This window comes from Neofelis nebulosa, chromosome 2 (assembly GCF_028018385.1).
Source record: "Neofelis nebulosa isolate mNeoNeb1 chromosome 2, mNeoNeb1.pri, whole genome shotgun sequence".
NCBI lineage: Eukaryota > Metazoa > Chordata > Mammalia > Carnivora > Felidae > Neofelis > Neofelis nebulosa.
The window spans coordinates 138,785,556-138,802,312 of record NC_080783.1 but is presented as its reverse complement, the minus strand read 5'-3'; the positions used below and the strand labels follow the sequence as shown (position 1 = coordinate 138,802,312).

Below are 16,757 nucleotides of genomic sequence, written 5' to 3'. Positions count from 1 at the left end.
AAAAAGAAATTTATTGTTTAATTTCTTTTTTTTTTTTTTTAAGTAGGCTTCATGCCTAGCATGGAGTCCAATGCAGGGCTTGAACTCATGACCCTGAGATCAAGACCTGACTGAGATCAAGAGTCAGACACTCAACCAAAACAGCCACCCAGGCGTCTCAGAAATTTATTGTTTAATTTCTAATTATTTAGGCCACTGTGGCTTAATGTAAGTAAGAGAAAAATTGAGTCATAAGATATAAGGTCAAGGAGATAGTGGAGAAGATCTGGATTATATACAGCTTAGAGGAATTTTTCCCTTTTACTGCAAGTAAGGTAGGAGCTCACTGAGGGGGTATGAGTGGAGGAGAAACATGGAATCGTTAATAAAACGATTCTGGCTGCTGTCTGCAGAACAGACTTCATGGAAACCAACTGGAACTGCAATCCTCAACCTTGGTTGCATTCTGGAATCACCCAAGATGCTTTAAAAATACTGGTGCTGACTGTAATCCCACCACCCCAACACACAAGCAATTTCATTTAATTACTCTGGAGTTGGGCTTAGGTATTGCATCATCACAAGATGATTCCAATATGCATTCAAGGTTCTAGGTACCATCACATTTAAACTACATTTCTTGTTATATATAATCAGACAAAATGATAATATAAGTAATAAAAATAATAAATAATAAAAGACATGCAATAATTTAGATATATCTAGTAAATCCTAGTTTGTTCATACAATTACAGGTTACAAACAGCATTTATTAGTATTGATATAAACAAGATCTCTTTCTGAAATAACTATATCATCTATAGAAACATTATTGTGACAAATATATTTGTCATGACCCTTAAATAATGCAGATTTTTGGTGGAAGTACTGAAAGAACAATCAAGTTTCTAAAAATTTCAGATGAACAGAATAATCCTGAATAAATATGAACTACAGTATAAGTCTTATAATAATATCAAAACACATCAGACTTTCATTTTTAATGAAATGACCCAACTCAAGGAATGATCCTCAGATTTCAATTAATGGTAGTGACTGGCTACCCAATGCTTTTTTTTTTTTTAATTTTTTTTTTAACGTTTATTTATTTTTGAGACAGAGAGAGACACAGCACGAACGGCGAGGGGCAGAGAGAGGGAGACACAGATTCAGAAACAGGCTCCAAGCCATCAGCCCAGAGCCCGACGCGGGGCTCCAACTCACAGACCACGAGATGGTGACCTGAGTCGAAGTCGGACGTTTAACCGACTGAGCCACCCAGGCGCCCCTACCCAATGCTTTTTAAGTTATAGTTTGCCTCTCTCTTCCCCCAACCCCCATGTAGCAAACCATAAAACAGATTCTTAAGTATAGAAAACAAACTGAGCATTGCTGGAGGGAAGGTGGGTGGGGGATGGGCTAAATGGGTGATGGGGATTAAGGAGGGCACTTGTGATGAGCACTGGGTGTTGTATGCAAGTGAAGAATCACTAAATTCTACACCTGAAACTAATATTACACTGTATTTTAACTAACCAGAATTTAAATAACTTAAAAAAGAAAAAATAAATTACTTAATATACTCTATTCATATTTAGTCATTTAATAATTATGTGTCAAAACCAGTAACCTTTTTCTTAACATTGAAAAAAATCTTACACTTGTTTCTCTATTTTGAAAAGAAGAAATGCGATCTCCAAAACAGCTTTTTCATCCAAACTGTTTAAATTTCAACACAATTCTTACCCCTGGGTGAGAAATGTCTCAAGCAATATTCTCTCACAGAATATGAAATTATAAACAACTTCTAAGGGGATGAAGGAAGAAATGAAATATGGAGGGGAAATATGACAATGACAAATATAATACCAGTAAGTAATTTAACCTTATTGTAAATCATTTTTCTTTCCCATCTTAAGAAAAATAAAAATAAAAAAAGATTTTTCTAAAGTCTCCTGAAAGATAGAGGAAGATATTGGCAAGATTCGTCTGTAAACATAGCACAGATATCCATTAAAAGTATTACCTCTGTGGTCCAATGACAAACACCCATTTCCACTAAAACTTGATGAAAGTTGATATGATGGAAGATTTCAAAATTAAATGACTACTATTATTTCTTCTATTTGCCAGCCAAAATAATGGTTCTTAAAATGGGGGAAAAAAACTATAGGGCTAAAAGTTAGGAAATGTATTAAATTAAACTCATTTTCATAGGAAGCTCTTTGGAAAATATTAAGACTGAACTTAAAACATCAAGAACATTTTTTAAAAAGGGCTCAGAATATCCCATATGGAATCTCACTTAATATTAAAAAAAACTTCTTTGTATACTAGAAGATAATTATTTATTTATAATTCACAGATTTATTAAACATCAATTGATTACATTTTTGAAATGAAGGCAATTCCTTACATAGCCCCTTAAAGTATAAAACTTCGCAAAGGAGTTAAAATAACAGACCATGCAACACATCACACTATTTTCAAATCAGTATCAGACATCATGTATGTACTTCAGTAGATACCATGAGTCTTCCATATTTATAAGAATAATTAACAAAGTCAGGTATCACAATGTATATTTTTATAAGTATCATATTGTGGTAAACTAGTGCTAAAATGAAGAGTAACATTATACTGTTTCATAATGTAGATGGTTCTTCAGTGGTTAGTCCACATTTTAACTCTAAACCATAATTATAATGAATTAATGCTAATTGATCCAGTGCCATTGATACCAAGACCTCATGTTGGTTGCACATTGGTGATTTTACAATTGCAATTGGTGAGTTTTCTCTGATTTATGCTTATTTACTTGAATGAGTAATCTAGGAAGTGTCACTTACTCAATTTCAAAGAACAACCCAGAAATTGGGAAATAAGGACACCTCAGTAAATGTTGTATAGTCATCTTTGTAAATAAAACTGGAAGAACTTCACAGTATTTTTTAGTATTAATTTATTAGAGATAACAAATTCATAATATATTTACCAATAATTTTTTGAAATTTAATTGATTTATGTCAAGTCTGCTCTTAACCAGAGGTCAATAAACTATGACCCATGGGATAAATCCACCTGGTTGCTTGCTTCTATAACAGTTTATTAGAACATAGCCATACCAATGAAGCCACACATATTTGTTCACAAAATGTCTATGTGGCTGCTTTTGCACTACATCAGCATAATTAAATAACTATAACAGAGACTGCAGGAACCAGAAAGCTGAAAGTATTTATTGTCTGGACTTTACATAAAAGTTTGCCTATTTCTGCCTTAGACTATCAAATTGCCATGCTTTGTCTTTGTCAACTGAAGCAACAAATTCAGAAAAAGTAAATCTTACTTACTAGCTATCTTCACCAATTATCAGAATAGGACACTTTTTTCCCCCAAATAAACACAAACCCTCCCAATGGATGTAACTCAGTGTATATCATAATAACCTGTAGAAATACTAGATAAGAAAAGGTATTAATTTTCTAAAAGTAATGTGATGATATATGAGAAATGAGAAGTAGTGTAACTAAACTAAAATGTGTACCTTCCGGAAGACTATTACAGAAAAAGAAACAGAATCAGTTATTATTTTATAGTATATGTATAATAAAACCAAACTAATTAGAATGGGCAATAACAAAATATGCCAATGAACAATAATGTATTATCTATAAACCTATTCTATTATTCTTCTTAAGTTGTAGAAAATGACAAGCATAATTACAAAATATGTATTCAAAACATGTAAACCACTAATTTTCCACTTGTAAAAGCCTGATTCAAAAAGCAATTTACTTTATGGTTTACTTAAGCTTTGCAACTACATTAAAATATGATAGTATATACACAACAGCTTGTTAACAAGATTATCATAACATTAAAATCATAATGTGGCACTTCAATTATGGATACTTAAAATTAAAGCTAATCCTCACAGTACCAATTTTTATCTCCTAAATAATTTTAGCTATTAGCTGCTCATTCAAAGTCTGTATCTAAAATGATAAGCATTCTAGAGTAAGACTTAACTCTGCACTTTTCTTTCGTAGCAAAACAAAAGCTGTAACCCTTCCTTTCTAGTCTTTAATATACAATCTTAAACTACTAATGGGAAAATACAATTTTTTTTTATTTTTTAAGTTTATTTATTTATTTTGAGAGCAAGTGAGGGAGCACGAGTGTGGGAGGGGCAAGAGAGAGGGAGAGAGAATTTCAAGCAGGCTTCTTGCTGACACAGAGCAGGGCTCAAACCCACAAACCATGAGATCATGACCCAAGCCAAAATAAAAAATCAGACGCTTAACTGACTGAGCCACCCAGGTGCACCAAAATCTAATTATTTTTTATCATGGTTAAATTCTGTTTATGTATATTGCTGCTAATTTGTTGTTTTAAATATAAACATCCAATATACCAATGATTCATATTTTCTTTTCTAGTTTTATCATTCTAAAGTTACCGAGTAGTCATAAAATGGTAATTATAATTTTATTTTCTTCTACAAATACTCCTTTTAAATAGTGTCTAGCACATAGTAGGCACCAAGTTGAATGAACACATGCTTAAATTAAGGTATAGGCTAATGCATTTTATACATATATAATTTAATTAACCTATGCCTGATTTCATTTGCTGCTGTTTTAAAAAATTTATCATTAAAGATAACTCAGTGTGGTCACCAAATCCATATGTTAGGTGATCAAATGCAGGAACCTACTGTGGGCATAGTAGAATATGTGCCTCTTTATAATAGAAATGACAAAGACAAGGTACTCTCCTCTGCATAGAAGAAAAGAGGATACTCTTATAATTTGCTGACTTGGGGGGTACTTTTTAGAGAGATACCGGCTGATCCCTTTAGTGAAAGACAACTTGGAGAAATATAATTATGAAGGATCAAGACATTTGGTTAAAATGAAAAGTTAACACATTGCCTCTGAACCCAATATTGCAGGTCAAACTTTTCATATAGTTAAAGAACAAACACAGATGCACACATATACATGGGCATTTATGATTATAAAAATAATGTGTTTATTTTTGAAAACTTTGAAAGCAAAAAAAAAATGTTACAAATGTTAAATCATCTGTAATTGTTGATATCATTAGATACCATACCCAGAATTTTTAAAAAATTGTATTTACTTTCCATACTATTTAATAATCTGATGATTTTACTAGAAGTATCTTGTTAATGCTTTCTCATTTTATCTTTTATTTTACTACAATGCAATTTCATTTTTTTTCATACCTTACATTCATCTTTTACATTACTCAAACTCACTATTCATAAATATTTAGGTTGCCTTCTTATCCCCTTTCCCTTTTTTTACTATTATAAAAAAAATTCATTGAATCTTCTTGTACATAAATCTTTGTAATCCTAATAGATATGTCTAAAAAGCATAGAGATCTCCAAATTCAAAGATTTACTTGACTGGGATGGGAAGATTTAGACAGAAATAGAGATATAGAAAGTATACATTTACATATACAAACATACACATTTACACATATTTAATATATACATACACACAAAACTTACCTACAAAAATGATTAAATAGAATACTATCTTACCTTCAAGTCTTAATCAGATAGACAAAACTACTCATAGAGACGATTTTTTATTCCAGTTCATGTAGAAGTACCACTTAAAGAAATAGTGTAATTTAACCATTATGCTCAGCACAAGCTGCAAATTAATATAACTAAAACATTAATATAACAATAAGCAGCTAAAACAATATCTAGGTACCAGGAGTAACATAACCCTTAGATCAGTTGGTAAACAGTCCCTTTTACCACTGGATATTAACAGAGAAGTGAAATTAAAGATGAACTTTCTAGACTAATACATCTAGAAGAGGAAAACTGGAAAAGACCTCTTTTAAATGTCTCTGAATCTCTTCTTAGACCTGAGTCTTTAATGAAAAATTTAGATTGTTATTTATATATATACCTTCTACCTATCAAAGTCTAATGATTCTAAAGTAAAAACACAAACACATTAAAACAATATTAACCTTTGACTTAAATAATACTTAGAATGTATTTATACCTCTTAAAACTATTTTCCAAGTTCATATAGTTACATTTTGTTTAACTCTGTATAAATGGCTGTGCTTATGGCACACCTATAATTACAATTACACACACCAGAAAAAAAGCCAGAAACATAAAGTGTGCAACTCAATATCACCATCTAGTGACAGAATTCCCAACACGTGATGAAGCCAAGCAAAAATGAAAAAGAAATTTCATGTTTGTCCTGGAAGTTCATCTCCATAACAATAATCTAAATATAACAGGTGTCACTGAATAGGTTTGGCTCTGCAAATAAAATACTAACCTCTAATTAGCAATGTTTGTATTCCAAATATGTAATTTATATTTTCACGATAGAAGTATAACCACTAATCTGACCAATCTATATTTTTGTGTATTGTCATTTTCTAAAACCTTCAGACCACATTGTTACTTTTTCTTCTTTATGAACTATATGTACCCATTTCTTTTTCACAATTTGACACTCCCGTTTCTCAAGTTATTCAATTCAAATACCTTCCAATTTCACATATCTATTCAACATGTCCCACTACTGCCTCTGGAACTGAAAGGGGGATAGAGAGACACAATGTTAAAAAGGTTCCACTTTTCCCCTTGATGTTTAGAATTTATTACAGGGTCTAAGACAGGTGCAAAATATGATAATACAGAAATCAAATCACTTTGGCATGATAAGAAGGTTGAATTGGCAGTGATAAGGAGAAAATATGATGAAAAGAAGTTGTGAATTTTACCTCTAAACTCACTATTATCATACTATAGACAGAGATTTAACCTAGAGATGCATTTTTCCTGTCTTTAAAATGTTTTTTTCTTATGTCATCATTTTTAGAAATCATGTACAATATCTCCACATAGCCATAGAACTACAACGAGCTCTGTATAAGTGAGAGACAAGAAATATTCACTCTGGTATGTTACATTCTAAGGCTACACTATAGTTTTCCAGTCAATTCCATTATGTATGACATATGTAAATTCTTTGAAATAATCACTGAAACACCATTAAATGCAAATAACATATACAAACATTATAATACTTTGTATCATCCTTTTATTGTTTCATAAATTACAAAGCTTTCTCTCCTACATTATTGTTGTTCATCATATCAATCCTATTAAGTTTTTAATCCTATTTTACAAAACAATAAGACAAAAAAAGATTAATTTACCTAAAATCACAGTTGGAGTCTAAAATCTGATTTTTACCACTTATCCTAGTATTCATATCATATTTTATTCTTTCCATTTTTCCATTTCTTACTTCATTATTTTTTGAATCATTCATGATGTGCTCCTATTATAGAAAATTTAGAACAGAAAATTATAAGCCTGGAAAAAGTATCTGTTCGCCTAGCACCTAAATATAATAGCTATTTTAGTATATTTTAATCTCATCTTCTTTCTCTGCATTCTTTATATTCAGTGGAGATAATGTCCTACATGCAATTTTGTTTCCTGGTATTTTTCAGTGAACATTTTAACACGAGGATTCTTGTGTCACTAAAATCACTGTGGTGAAGATCATTTTAGTATCCAGATAGGGTTAAAGATGCCACAATTCACCATTACATGTGTGTGTATATAATATCACATATGTTACACAAATATATGTTTTATAAATATATTTAAGTTTATATATCTATATAAAATCATATATGTGTATATAAATATACACCAAATGCATTATATATATAATATTCATTTCCTTACTTGTTTCCTTAACAGTAGACGATTGGGTTCTATTCAGTTTGTTTACTGTTATATTCTAATAGTTTGAGAAACACATTGAGATTGCCCATAATTTCTAAGTCTTCTGAAATAGATTTATTTCAGGAAGTTAAATTAATATGTAAAAGGTATGTTTGCTTTAAAGCTTTTCATACTTATTGGAGTGATCCTTTCCTTAAATGCAGCAGTAACTTCCACCCCTATTGAGCTCTGGGAGTGAGAAATGGCTGTCTTGCCATTCCATTGCTAACACTCAAAAATTTCCTCCCTGGGGCGCCTGGGTGGCGCAGTCGGTTAAGCGTCCGACTTCAGCCAGGTCACGATCTCGCGGTCCGTGAGTTCGAGCCCCGCGTCAGGCTCTGGGCTGATGGCTCGGAGCCTGGAGCCTGTTTCCGATTCTGTGTCTCCCTCTCTCTCTGCCCCTCCCCCGTTCATGCTCTGTCTCTCTCTGTCCCAAAAATAAATAAAAAACGTTGAAAAAAAAATTAAAAAAAAAAAAAAAAAAAAAAATTTCCTCCCTGCTGAACCGCAGTAATATCAGTAATCAAGAAATTAATACATTTTTTAATGTAACTTAAATTTTGTTGGCCATTACAGTTGAATATTTTCAAAGATTTCTTAATCAATCTTTGCCAATTATCCATTGAGCTCCTAATCTTTCTGAATCTCTTAAACACACAGCAATGTAATACGCTGATGTTGTCTTTTAATTTCATGATTTCTTTCCACGAACAGAAGCTTTTTTAATGCAGGCAAAGCTTAGTGATTTCTTCTTCTACTCTTTAGCTTATCATCTCTTTCCCTTGTACAAACCTCAAAATAAATAAATAAATAAATAAATAAATAAATAAATAAATAAAACTGTTGCTTCCCATAATCTAGTGGACATTGGCTATTTCATTTATTTCATTTAGTTCTTTGATATACATGAAACATCCTTCAGCACCTGTGTAAATATAAAGTGATTTTTTTTCCAAATAACTAAATGGCTGCCTCTTATACCACTTATTGTGTGATTCAACATGTCCTGGATGATTTGGGGTACCTTATAATATAATAAATTCATAGGATTGTCATAGGAACTACTATCAATACAACCACTAATTAGTTATGGGTAATACATAGAAATGCTAATAAATTTCCATTTTTATCTTAAATCTGACCACATTACTAAATTATTTTATTAATTCCTAGCGTGTTATTGTTGTTAATTCTCTTGAGCTTTTTACATATAAGTCATGCCTTTAGACAGTAATAGTCATTTACCGCCTCCATATCAAGTCATATTTGTTCATTTTGGTTTTACATCCATTACTGTTATGAAACTAACTTTTACTCTTCATTTTTTGAGAGAGCAGCGTGTGATGTATATGTGTGAACCTGGTTTAGCTTTACCCTAGCCACTCCATTTGATGAAAATTCCATTCATGAGAGACAGACAAATGTCACGTTAGCAACTCAAATATATACCTGTAGGGTGATGCTGTCCAAAGAATAGCCTGTAACTACATACAACCATTTACATTTAGATTAATGAAAGTTAAATACAATTAAATATTCAGCTCTTCAGTTACAAGAGCCATAATTCAGGTGCTTAGTATCCACATGTGGCCACTGGCAATCATACTAAACAACACAAACATAGAACATTTCTACTAGAGAGTTTTACTGCAGTTCACAGAAAGTTCTACTGGGCAGCACTTCTCTAGATATCTCCAGGAGCCACAGAACACTGGCCAGGAATGCCACCCACCCTTCTCTTCTCAGGCACACCACTTTACAGTTCCAACTTACTCTGCTGGAGAAAGTTATTTATAATTTTTAAATCTCAAAATATGTTTCTTTGTGACACACATTTTCCTAAGCCCAATATTTTTTCTTAGGCATCTGGTTAGACTCTCCTCCTTTCTGATTTGATGCACTATTCTTAGAAATCACATCCTTTCCAATGGCTACAAGTATCAAAATACTTAACAAGTCCAAATGTGCACATCAACCCCCAGTATTTTCCTGAGTTGTAGAATTATATTTTCCTTCTGCTTATTGCAAATTTATACGAGTTTGCCACAGCTATCTCAAATTAATCTGAAAATGAAAATATTCTTCCTTAACCCTTTTTTTCTCTCCCTATCCCAATTAATATATATCCAAATATTCAAAATAAAAACATTTGACTTAACTTTAATAAACCTCCTTATTACTTTTATCTTTAGCAACAATTCAACAGATAATTATTGAGTACCTACTATATGATAATACTATGGTAAGACTAAGAATACACAAGAGGGCAAAAGAGCAATCCTAGTTTCATGGAAGTTACTATCTAGTAGGACACACAAATAAATTATAACTTATTCAAAAAGGATAAGAATAATTTAAAACAGAGCAGCACAGATTAAATCAAGGTTATGATTTATTGAGGCTAAGCCACAAAGTCTTATCAGATCTACATTTTAAATACTTCCATATTTCCCAAACACACTCCCCTCTGTTGGGCCTTTATCTTAGTGATGTCACTGATTTCTCTAGCTCTTTCATCCCCTCAACTGCCCCCTCTATTTTCTGCCAAAACAAATTTTAAATCATTTTTTCCCCTTTCTTGGTATTAGCTAAAACCTGATTTATTTAGATCAAATACCTGATTTACTTAGCCTGTACATCCCAGATTAGTTCGTAGCTCCTTGTGTTTTTAACATAGCTGGCTACAGGTCCTCACATCTGGGGTAGGAAGGATGTATGGGAGGGGTCTAAAATGACTTATGAGCTGGGAATACATGACAAAAGAATGTGTTCAAGACTACATGGCAAAGACCAGCCATGAAGAGAGATTGGATGAGATGACAGAAAATTGAGCAAGGACAGAATCCTCTTTCCTATTCTCAGAACTTTCATAAACCAAGTTGGAGGTATATCCAACTTGGTGACAGCCCCCAAACACAGCACTCACAAAATGTCAATCTTCAGATTCCATCCATTTCTGCTCCAGCTTCTCCAGGCTAGACACGCTCAGAATGAGAGCACCACTGCGGGTGTCCAGGGTCACCTGAGGACTGCTGTGGAGGTTAAGCCACTGAGAGAAAAGAATGTTCCCACAGCTGAGCTAGGCCATGTCCAAGGACCAAGAGAAAAGCTACCATGGAATACTGCATCTATCCCTATATTGTGTCTTCTTCCCCTCTAACAATTCTACAAAATTCTAATTTTTACATTTAATCCTATCACCCCTTCCTTAAAAATAATGACTTCCTTGGGGCGCCTGGGTGGCTCAGTCGGTTAAGCGTCCGACTTCGGCTCAGGTCATGATCTCACGGTCCGTGAGTTCGAGCCCCGCGTCGGGCAATGTGCTGATGGCTCAGAGCCTGGAGCCTGTTTCGGATTCTGTGTCTCCCTCTCTCTCTCTGACCCTCCCCTGTTCATGCTCTGTCTCTCTCTGTATCAAAAAATAAATAAACGTTAAAAAATAAAATAAAATAAATTAAAAAAAAATAATGACTTCCTGAAATAATTTACACTCTTTATCATGGCAAGCTAGACTCTATCTAACTAGCCTCCAGAATATGGTAACAAACACATTTCCAGCCAGCCTCTTAAGGCCAGTCCCTATGGTCACCAAAGTTTTCAGCAAATTATTCTTACCTGTCTCCCACTGCCCCTTCTCACACTCTGAGATTCTGAAATGCTTACATCATCCTTGCCAACTTCATACTGCTTCATTTCCACCCAAGGATTCTTGACATGGAAGGAGAGATGTTACTGACTCAAAAATTCTGCCTATGTGAGTTTTGTGGGAAAACATATTCAAAAAAAGCTTGAAAAAATTTGCTTTACATCAGACTACTTACTGTTCCTGAAATACATCTTGCACCTGCAGGCCTCCATGACTTTGCTCAATTCTATTCCCTCTACCTGCAAAATTGGCCCTCTTTCAAGGCCTAAATCAAATATCTTACCCTCCCATAGTTTCTTTTGATCGAGACACCCTTCATGTAAGGCAAACATTGATCACAGATTAAAGAACAATTAATTTTTGCCCCTCCATGTTTCTCCTCTTATTCTTACTAACATAGCATCACAACTTTTTTCCAATGCTTCTATAATCTCATATATAAAAGAATGAGCTACTGCTACATTTCCTAAAGGCAAAAAACAACAGCAAACACAAAAGTGGTGGGCCCACAGTGTACTAAATTGCTGAATGCTTTGGTTACTAAATTATTTAATTGTGTTTAGTGAATCCAAACATTATGAATATGTGTGTGCATGTGCATGTGTAAAATATGCAGCTTATGTAAACAAAGTACATTAAACAGCCATATAATTAAAAGCTGATTTAAATTATCTAGAATACTGCTTTATCTGATAGCATGAGTGATTGAGAGGTTATTCTAACCAGGTAATACTTGTTTTTCTTATTAGTTCATCTCTACTTTTTTAAAAGCAGAATATCCTAGTATTTTCTAAAAAGTAAGTATTACAAAATTTGGCAGAATAATCTCTTCATACACAGTTCTCCCATAATTCAGTTTGATTTTCCTTGATGACAAATTTTCTACACTAATTACATGTCCTTTCCTTGTTCATTATATTTCCCACAGTCACATCCATTTTCATTCACATTGCCCCTTTGTAATTCTTTCTATGTTTTAGGCCTTCAGTTCTTTTATTCAAAGCTTCAGAGCTGGCATTCTCTTTGTCTTCCTGTGTGTCTATGTGTTTACTTCAAACTGAGTAGATATAAAAATACAGGGAATAACTGTAGCTTTCTAAATACATATTGGTGTACACACTTAATATATTCAAATTTATTATCATTAGCATGTGCAAAAACAATGCCTTCAACTTATAAATGTGGTAGTTTTAGACACAAGATAAAGACTGAATTGAAAATAGGAGTTCATTCATAATTTCTGCATTGGCTTTTTCCACAATATGTTTTATACTTTCGTTTTAATTTATTACTATTTTTCAAAAACTAACTTTCTGTGAATGTCTGATTGCATTTTATAGGTGCAAATTCTCTATTGTATATTCAGTTCTATTTTTCCCTCTTTTTTTATTAGTGAAGACATTAACAATAAAATAGGCTCACTTGCTCCAGCTGGTAATTTCTCAGTACTAGTAATATATTATTCCTCTTTTTGTGACATCATAATCATCTATACAGAAGTACCATGTATCTTTGTGTAGAAGCTACTGTTTCCATTAAATTTAATTACCTCCCCCTGTGGTTTTAAATAGAAGTGGCTTCAAAATGAGGGCAGCTTCTATTAAATTTAATTACTTTCCCCTGCTGCTTGCATGGTAAAAGGAAGGTTACTAAATGAGAGCAGCTTCTAAACTAAAGTATATGGTAACTGTGTGCTAGCAATAACAAAATTGTACCCACGTTCCCTTCTAGAAAGCCTCATAGGTTTATCCTTTCTCTTATTTTAAATTATTTTTAGCCTTACGATTTTGAAAAAAAAAAATGAGAACTGCATTTTAAAAATCAATTGTAGTTTCATAGGCTAAATAAAGGTAAATATACTACTTCTGTACGAATATATTGGAAACTATCCGACTCAAATGGGGAGATGAAGCTCAGAACTTTTAAAATTAATTTCATTTATTGTTTTCTAGCCCTAAGGATGATGAGTTTTATTCCTTACACATTCTTAATGTCTACTAAAATATGGATTTAAAGACTGATTCTTAAAAGTTATTAAAAAGGTATCAAGTCTGGCGGAGATTTCAGAGAAATATTTAGAAACAGAAATGTGAAAAGTGAAAAAAGCAAAAAAAAAACAAGAAACAAAAAACAAAAACAAAAATCAGGCTCATTATAGACTACTGTATTTGAAAAAAAGTGAATCTATAAGCTTTAAAATAGTGTGTAAATCAGTTTAAAAATACTATGATATAATCCTATAAAATCTAATAGAATATGAAATTTTAAGTACCTCTTTTTAAATTAAATATTAATTAGGAGAAAATACTACTCAGTTTAACCACCATTGTTCTGTTTATTTTTTTATATTCAGGCAGAATTTAGATGAACAATATTTCCATTCAATCACACAGTTTAGTATAAATATAAAACAAGACACCCCTTAAGCATTTTAAGTAACAAATTAAACATTTACATTTTTTACTGTGCACTGAGGCTTAACATTTATGCAGCTTCAAAACCAAAGTACAGCCTCAAGGGAAGTCTCTCCACTGACAAATTAATACCTTAGAGAACAGAGCTGAATGGTGGCAATGAACTCATTTGTTCCCCCAATAATGAAGAATGACTTTTTCTTTACCACATCTGTGACTGTTGCTATGGTGACCCAGACTTACCTCATTGCTTCTCGGAGAGCTCCTCGCTCACCAAGAGTCGTGTGCTTGATGTCATCAAAATTATTCTCCAGCTTCTCGCATTTCTGCAACATTTTAAAAAATGTATTAATCCTCCAACATCCTGAGATAAAATTGTATCTATGCAATTATGTAAAAATATAATTGATTATATTGATTATGGACTCATGAAAAATATGCACACAACTTTAATTGGGTAGGATTCATTAAAATTGACAGTGTGAATTCAACAGTAACAAAATAAAAATGTCATGATACAGCTATCACAGAAGTCTTTTTACCAATTTTTCAAAATGGAGTAAACAGATTAAATCAATTTTCTATAAACATAGCACAACTTTTAGAGCTTTGAGGTTTGAAAATTACTTCACTAAAATAATCTCAAATATAGCAAAACCAATTTGAATTCAAAAGAGAAAGTCAATAAAAGTAAGTTTGAAATTATAATAAACTGTATAGGATAAATATCTAGTTCTAAAAATATTAACAATTACATGGAAAGATACAGCTCAGCATAAGATAATTATACAACTTCCAACATTTTGGAAACACAATTTTAGAATAAGATCTTTAAATAACAATTGTGTATATATTTATAAATAGATGTATACATATAGATATGTTTAAAATAAATAAGTCCAATTCTTAAAATTAAGTGACATTATATCATGTTCTTAGCATTACTGAATTGCTTTTTCTAAGTTTTTATTTTTTTAATTATAATTCTGAATATATTTTTAAATGTAAAATTAACTTAATCTTACATGAGACTAATAAGTTTTGAGAAGATTTATGCAGTATAGAATTAAATTTTTGACTAAAAACACATCCATGAATCTTTTGGCATATTAGATTTTATATATAAGTTAGGTAATAAAATAATTAGATTTAGCATTTTAGCTAATCTAACAAACGAAAACTAAATAACAATGTGTTCTTTCCATTTTAAATTACACATACATATGCTGGATTTTAGAAAATTACAGAATTTAGATTAATAATTTTCAATGTGTAAGAATTAATTTAAAAACTATTGATATATATGTGTATATGTATATATATGTGTATATATGCATATATATACACATATATATACTATTTTTACCTTGATTTAAGTCAGCAAAATTGGGCCAAAGATCGTTTTAACAGATAGTTATATGCTTTTATAGTGAAAATCTTGAAAATTATGTATACATATGTACTGTGTATATATATATATATATATATACACACATAATACATATACATATATACCTAATACATATCCATATATACTGTATATACTGTATATACTATATATATATATATATATATATATACATACTATTTCTACCTTGATTTTTTTTTAAGTCAGCAAAATTAGGGCAAAGATTCTTTTAACAGATAGTTATATGCTTTTATAGTGAAAATCTTGAAAATTATGAAATATATCTAAAACACTTTGAATTCTGAACAACAGTCCTTTTTTGGATATATAAATTGCAAATATCATCTCCTGCTCTATGTCTTGTCTTTTCATTTTTTAGCAGTGTCTTTTCATGAAGAAAATTTCTTATTTGTAATGAGGCCCGATTTATTATTTTTTATGGTTAATAGTTATTGCCTTTTGTGTCCTCTTTCAGAAATCTTTGGCTTCCTCAAGGTTATGAATATATATTCCTATATTTTTTCAGTAAACTTTATTATTCTGCATTGCACATTTAGATGTTCAATCTTTTGGGATTGACATTTGCATAAGATGTGAGATAGGAAATCACATGATATAAGTAATTAATTAAATCAATAGTAATTATTGAAAGGACCATCATCCCCACTATAGTTAATCTTTTCCATAAAGTAAATCACAGTATATATTTGGTCTGTTTCTGGAGTCCATTATGACCCCCTACTCAATTTCCTATACTTGTGCCAGTTTCACATTATTTTAATTACTTACACCTATAATAAATAAAAAACTCCTACAGATAAATATAAAAAGGACAAAAAGCTCAATGACAATAAGCAAAAAACTTATACAAACACTGTATAAAAGAGAATATCCAAAACTGCTAATTAAAAAAACAATATGCTGAATATTACTACTCGTGAGAAAGATGCAAATACCATTACACACTGTGAAAATGCCTACAACGTAGATTATATAGAGCACTTTTTGAGTATAAAAAGCAACTGAAGCACTGCTGATGGAACTAAATTGTTACAATCACCTTGTAAAGCTTTTTGAAGTACTTTCATAAGCTGAAATCATGCCTAAGAATACACCCAGAACAAATTTATAATAGGTTCACCTAAATCCATGTACAAAAATATTAATAGCACCATTATTCAAGATAGCCCAAAACCAGAAACAAGTCAAATGTCCATCAAGGTAGAATATATAAATAGGTCATTATATACAATGGAAAACTACACAGCAATAAGTATGAACAAACTACATGGGGCACGTGGGTGACTCGGTCAGTTAAACCTCTGATTTAGGCTCAAGTCATGATCTCAGAGTTCTTGAGTTCAAGCTGCACGTTGGGCTCTGTGCTGAGAGCTCAGAGCCTGGAGCCTGCTTCAGATTCTGTGTCTCCCTCTCTCTCTTCCTCTCTCCCCTCTCAAAAATAAATAAAGGTTTTAAATTTTTTTAAAA

General features: G+C 31.8%; 1 protein-coding gene and 1 long non-coding RNA gene across 2 annotated transcripts in view; both read right to left on the bottom strand.

Annotated features, from left to right (window-relative positions):
• Positions 1 to 16,757, bottom strand: part of DPYD (dihydropyrimidine dehydrogenase) — an 863,407-nt gene that overhangs the window by 730,078 nt on the left and 116,572 nt on the right. Inside the window, exon 3 of the mRNA XM_058695679.1 lies at positions 14,105 to 14,187. Coding sequence (XP_058551662.1) covers positions 14,105 to 14,187 — 83 coding nt within the window. The remainder of the gene's footprint in view (positions 1 to 14,104; positions 14,188 to 16,757) is intronic.
• On the bottom strand, positions 369 to 13,532 carry LOC131492088 (uncharacterized). The gene is made up of 2 exons (XR_009251844.1): positions 8,308 to 13,532; positions 369 to 8,057 (listed from the first exon to the last, which is right to left on the bottom strand). It is a non-coding gene; the product is annotated as an uncharacterized LOC131492088 (long non-coding RNA).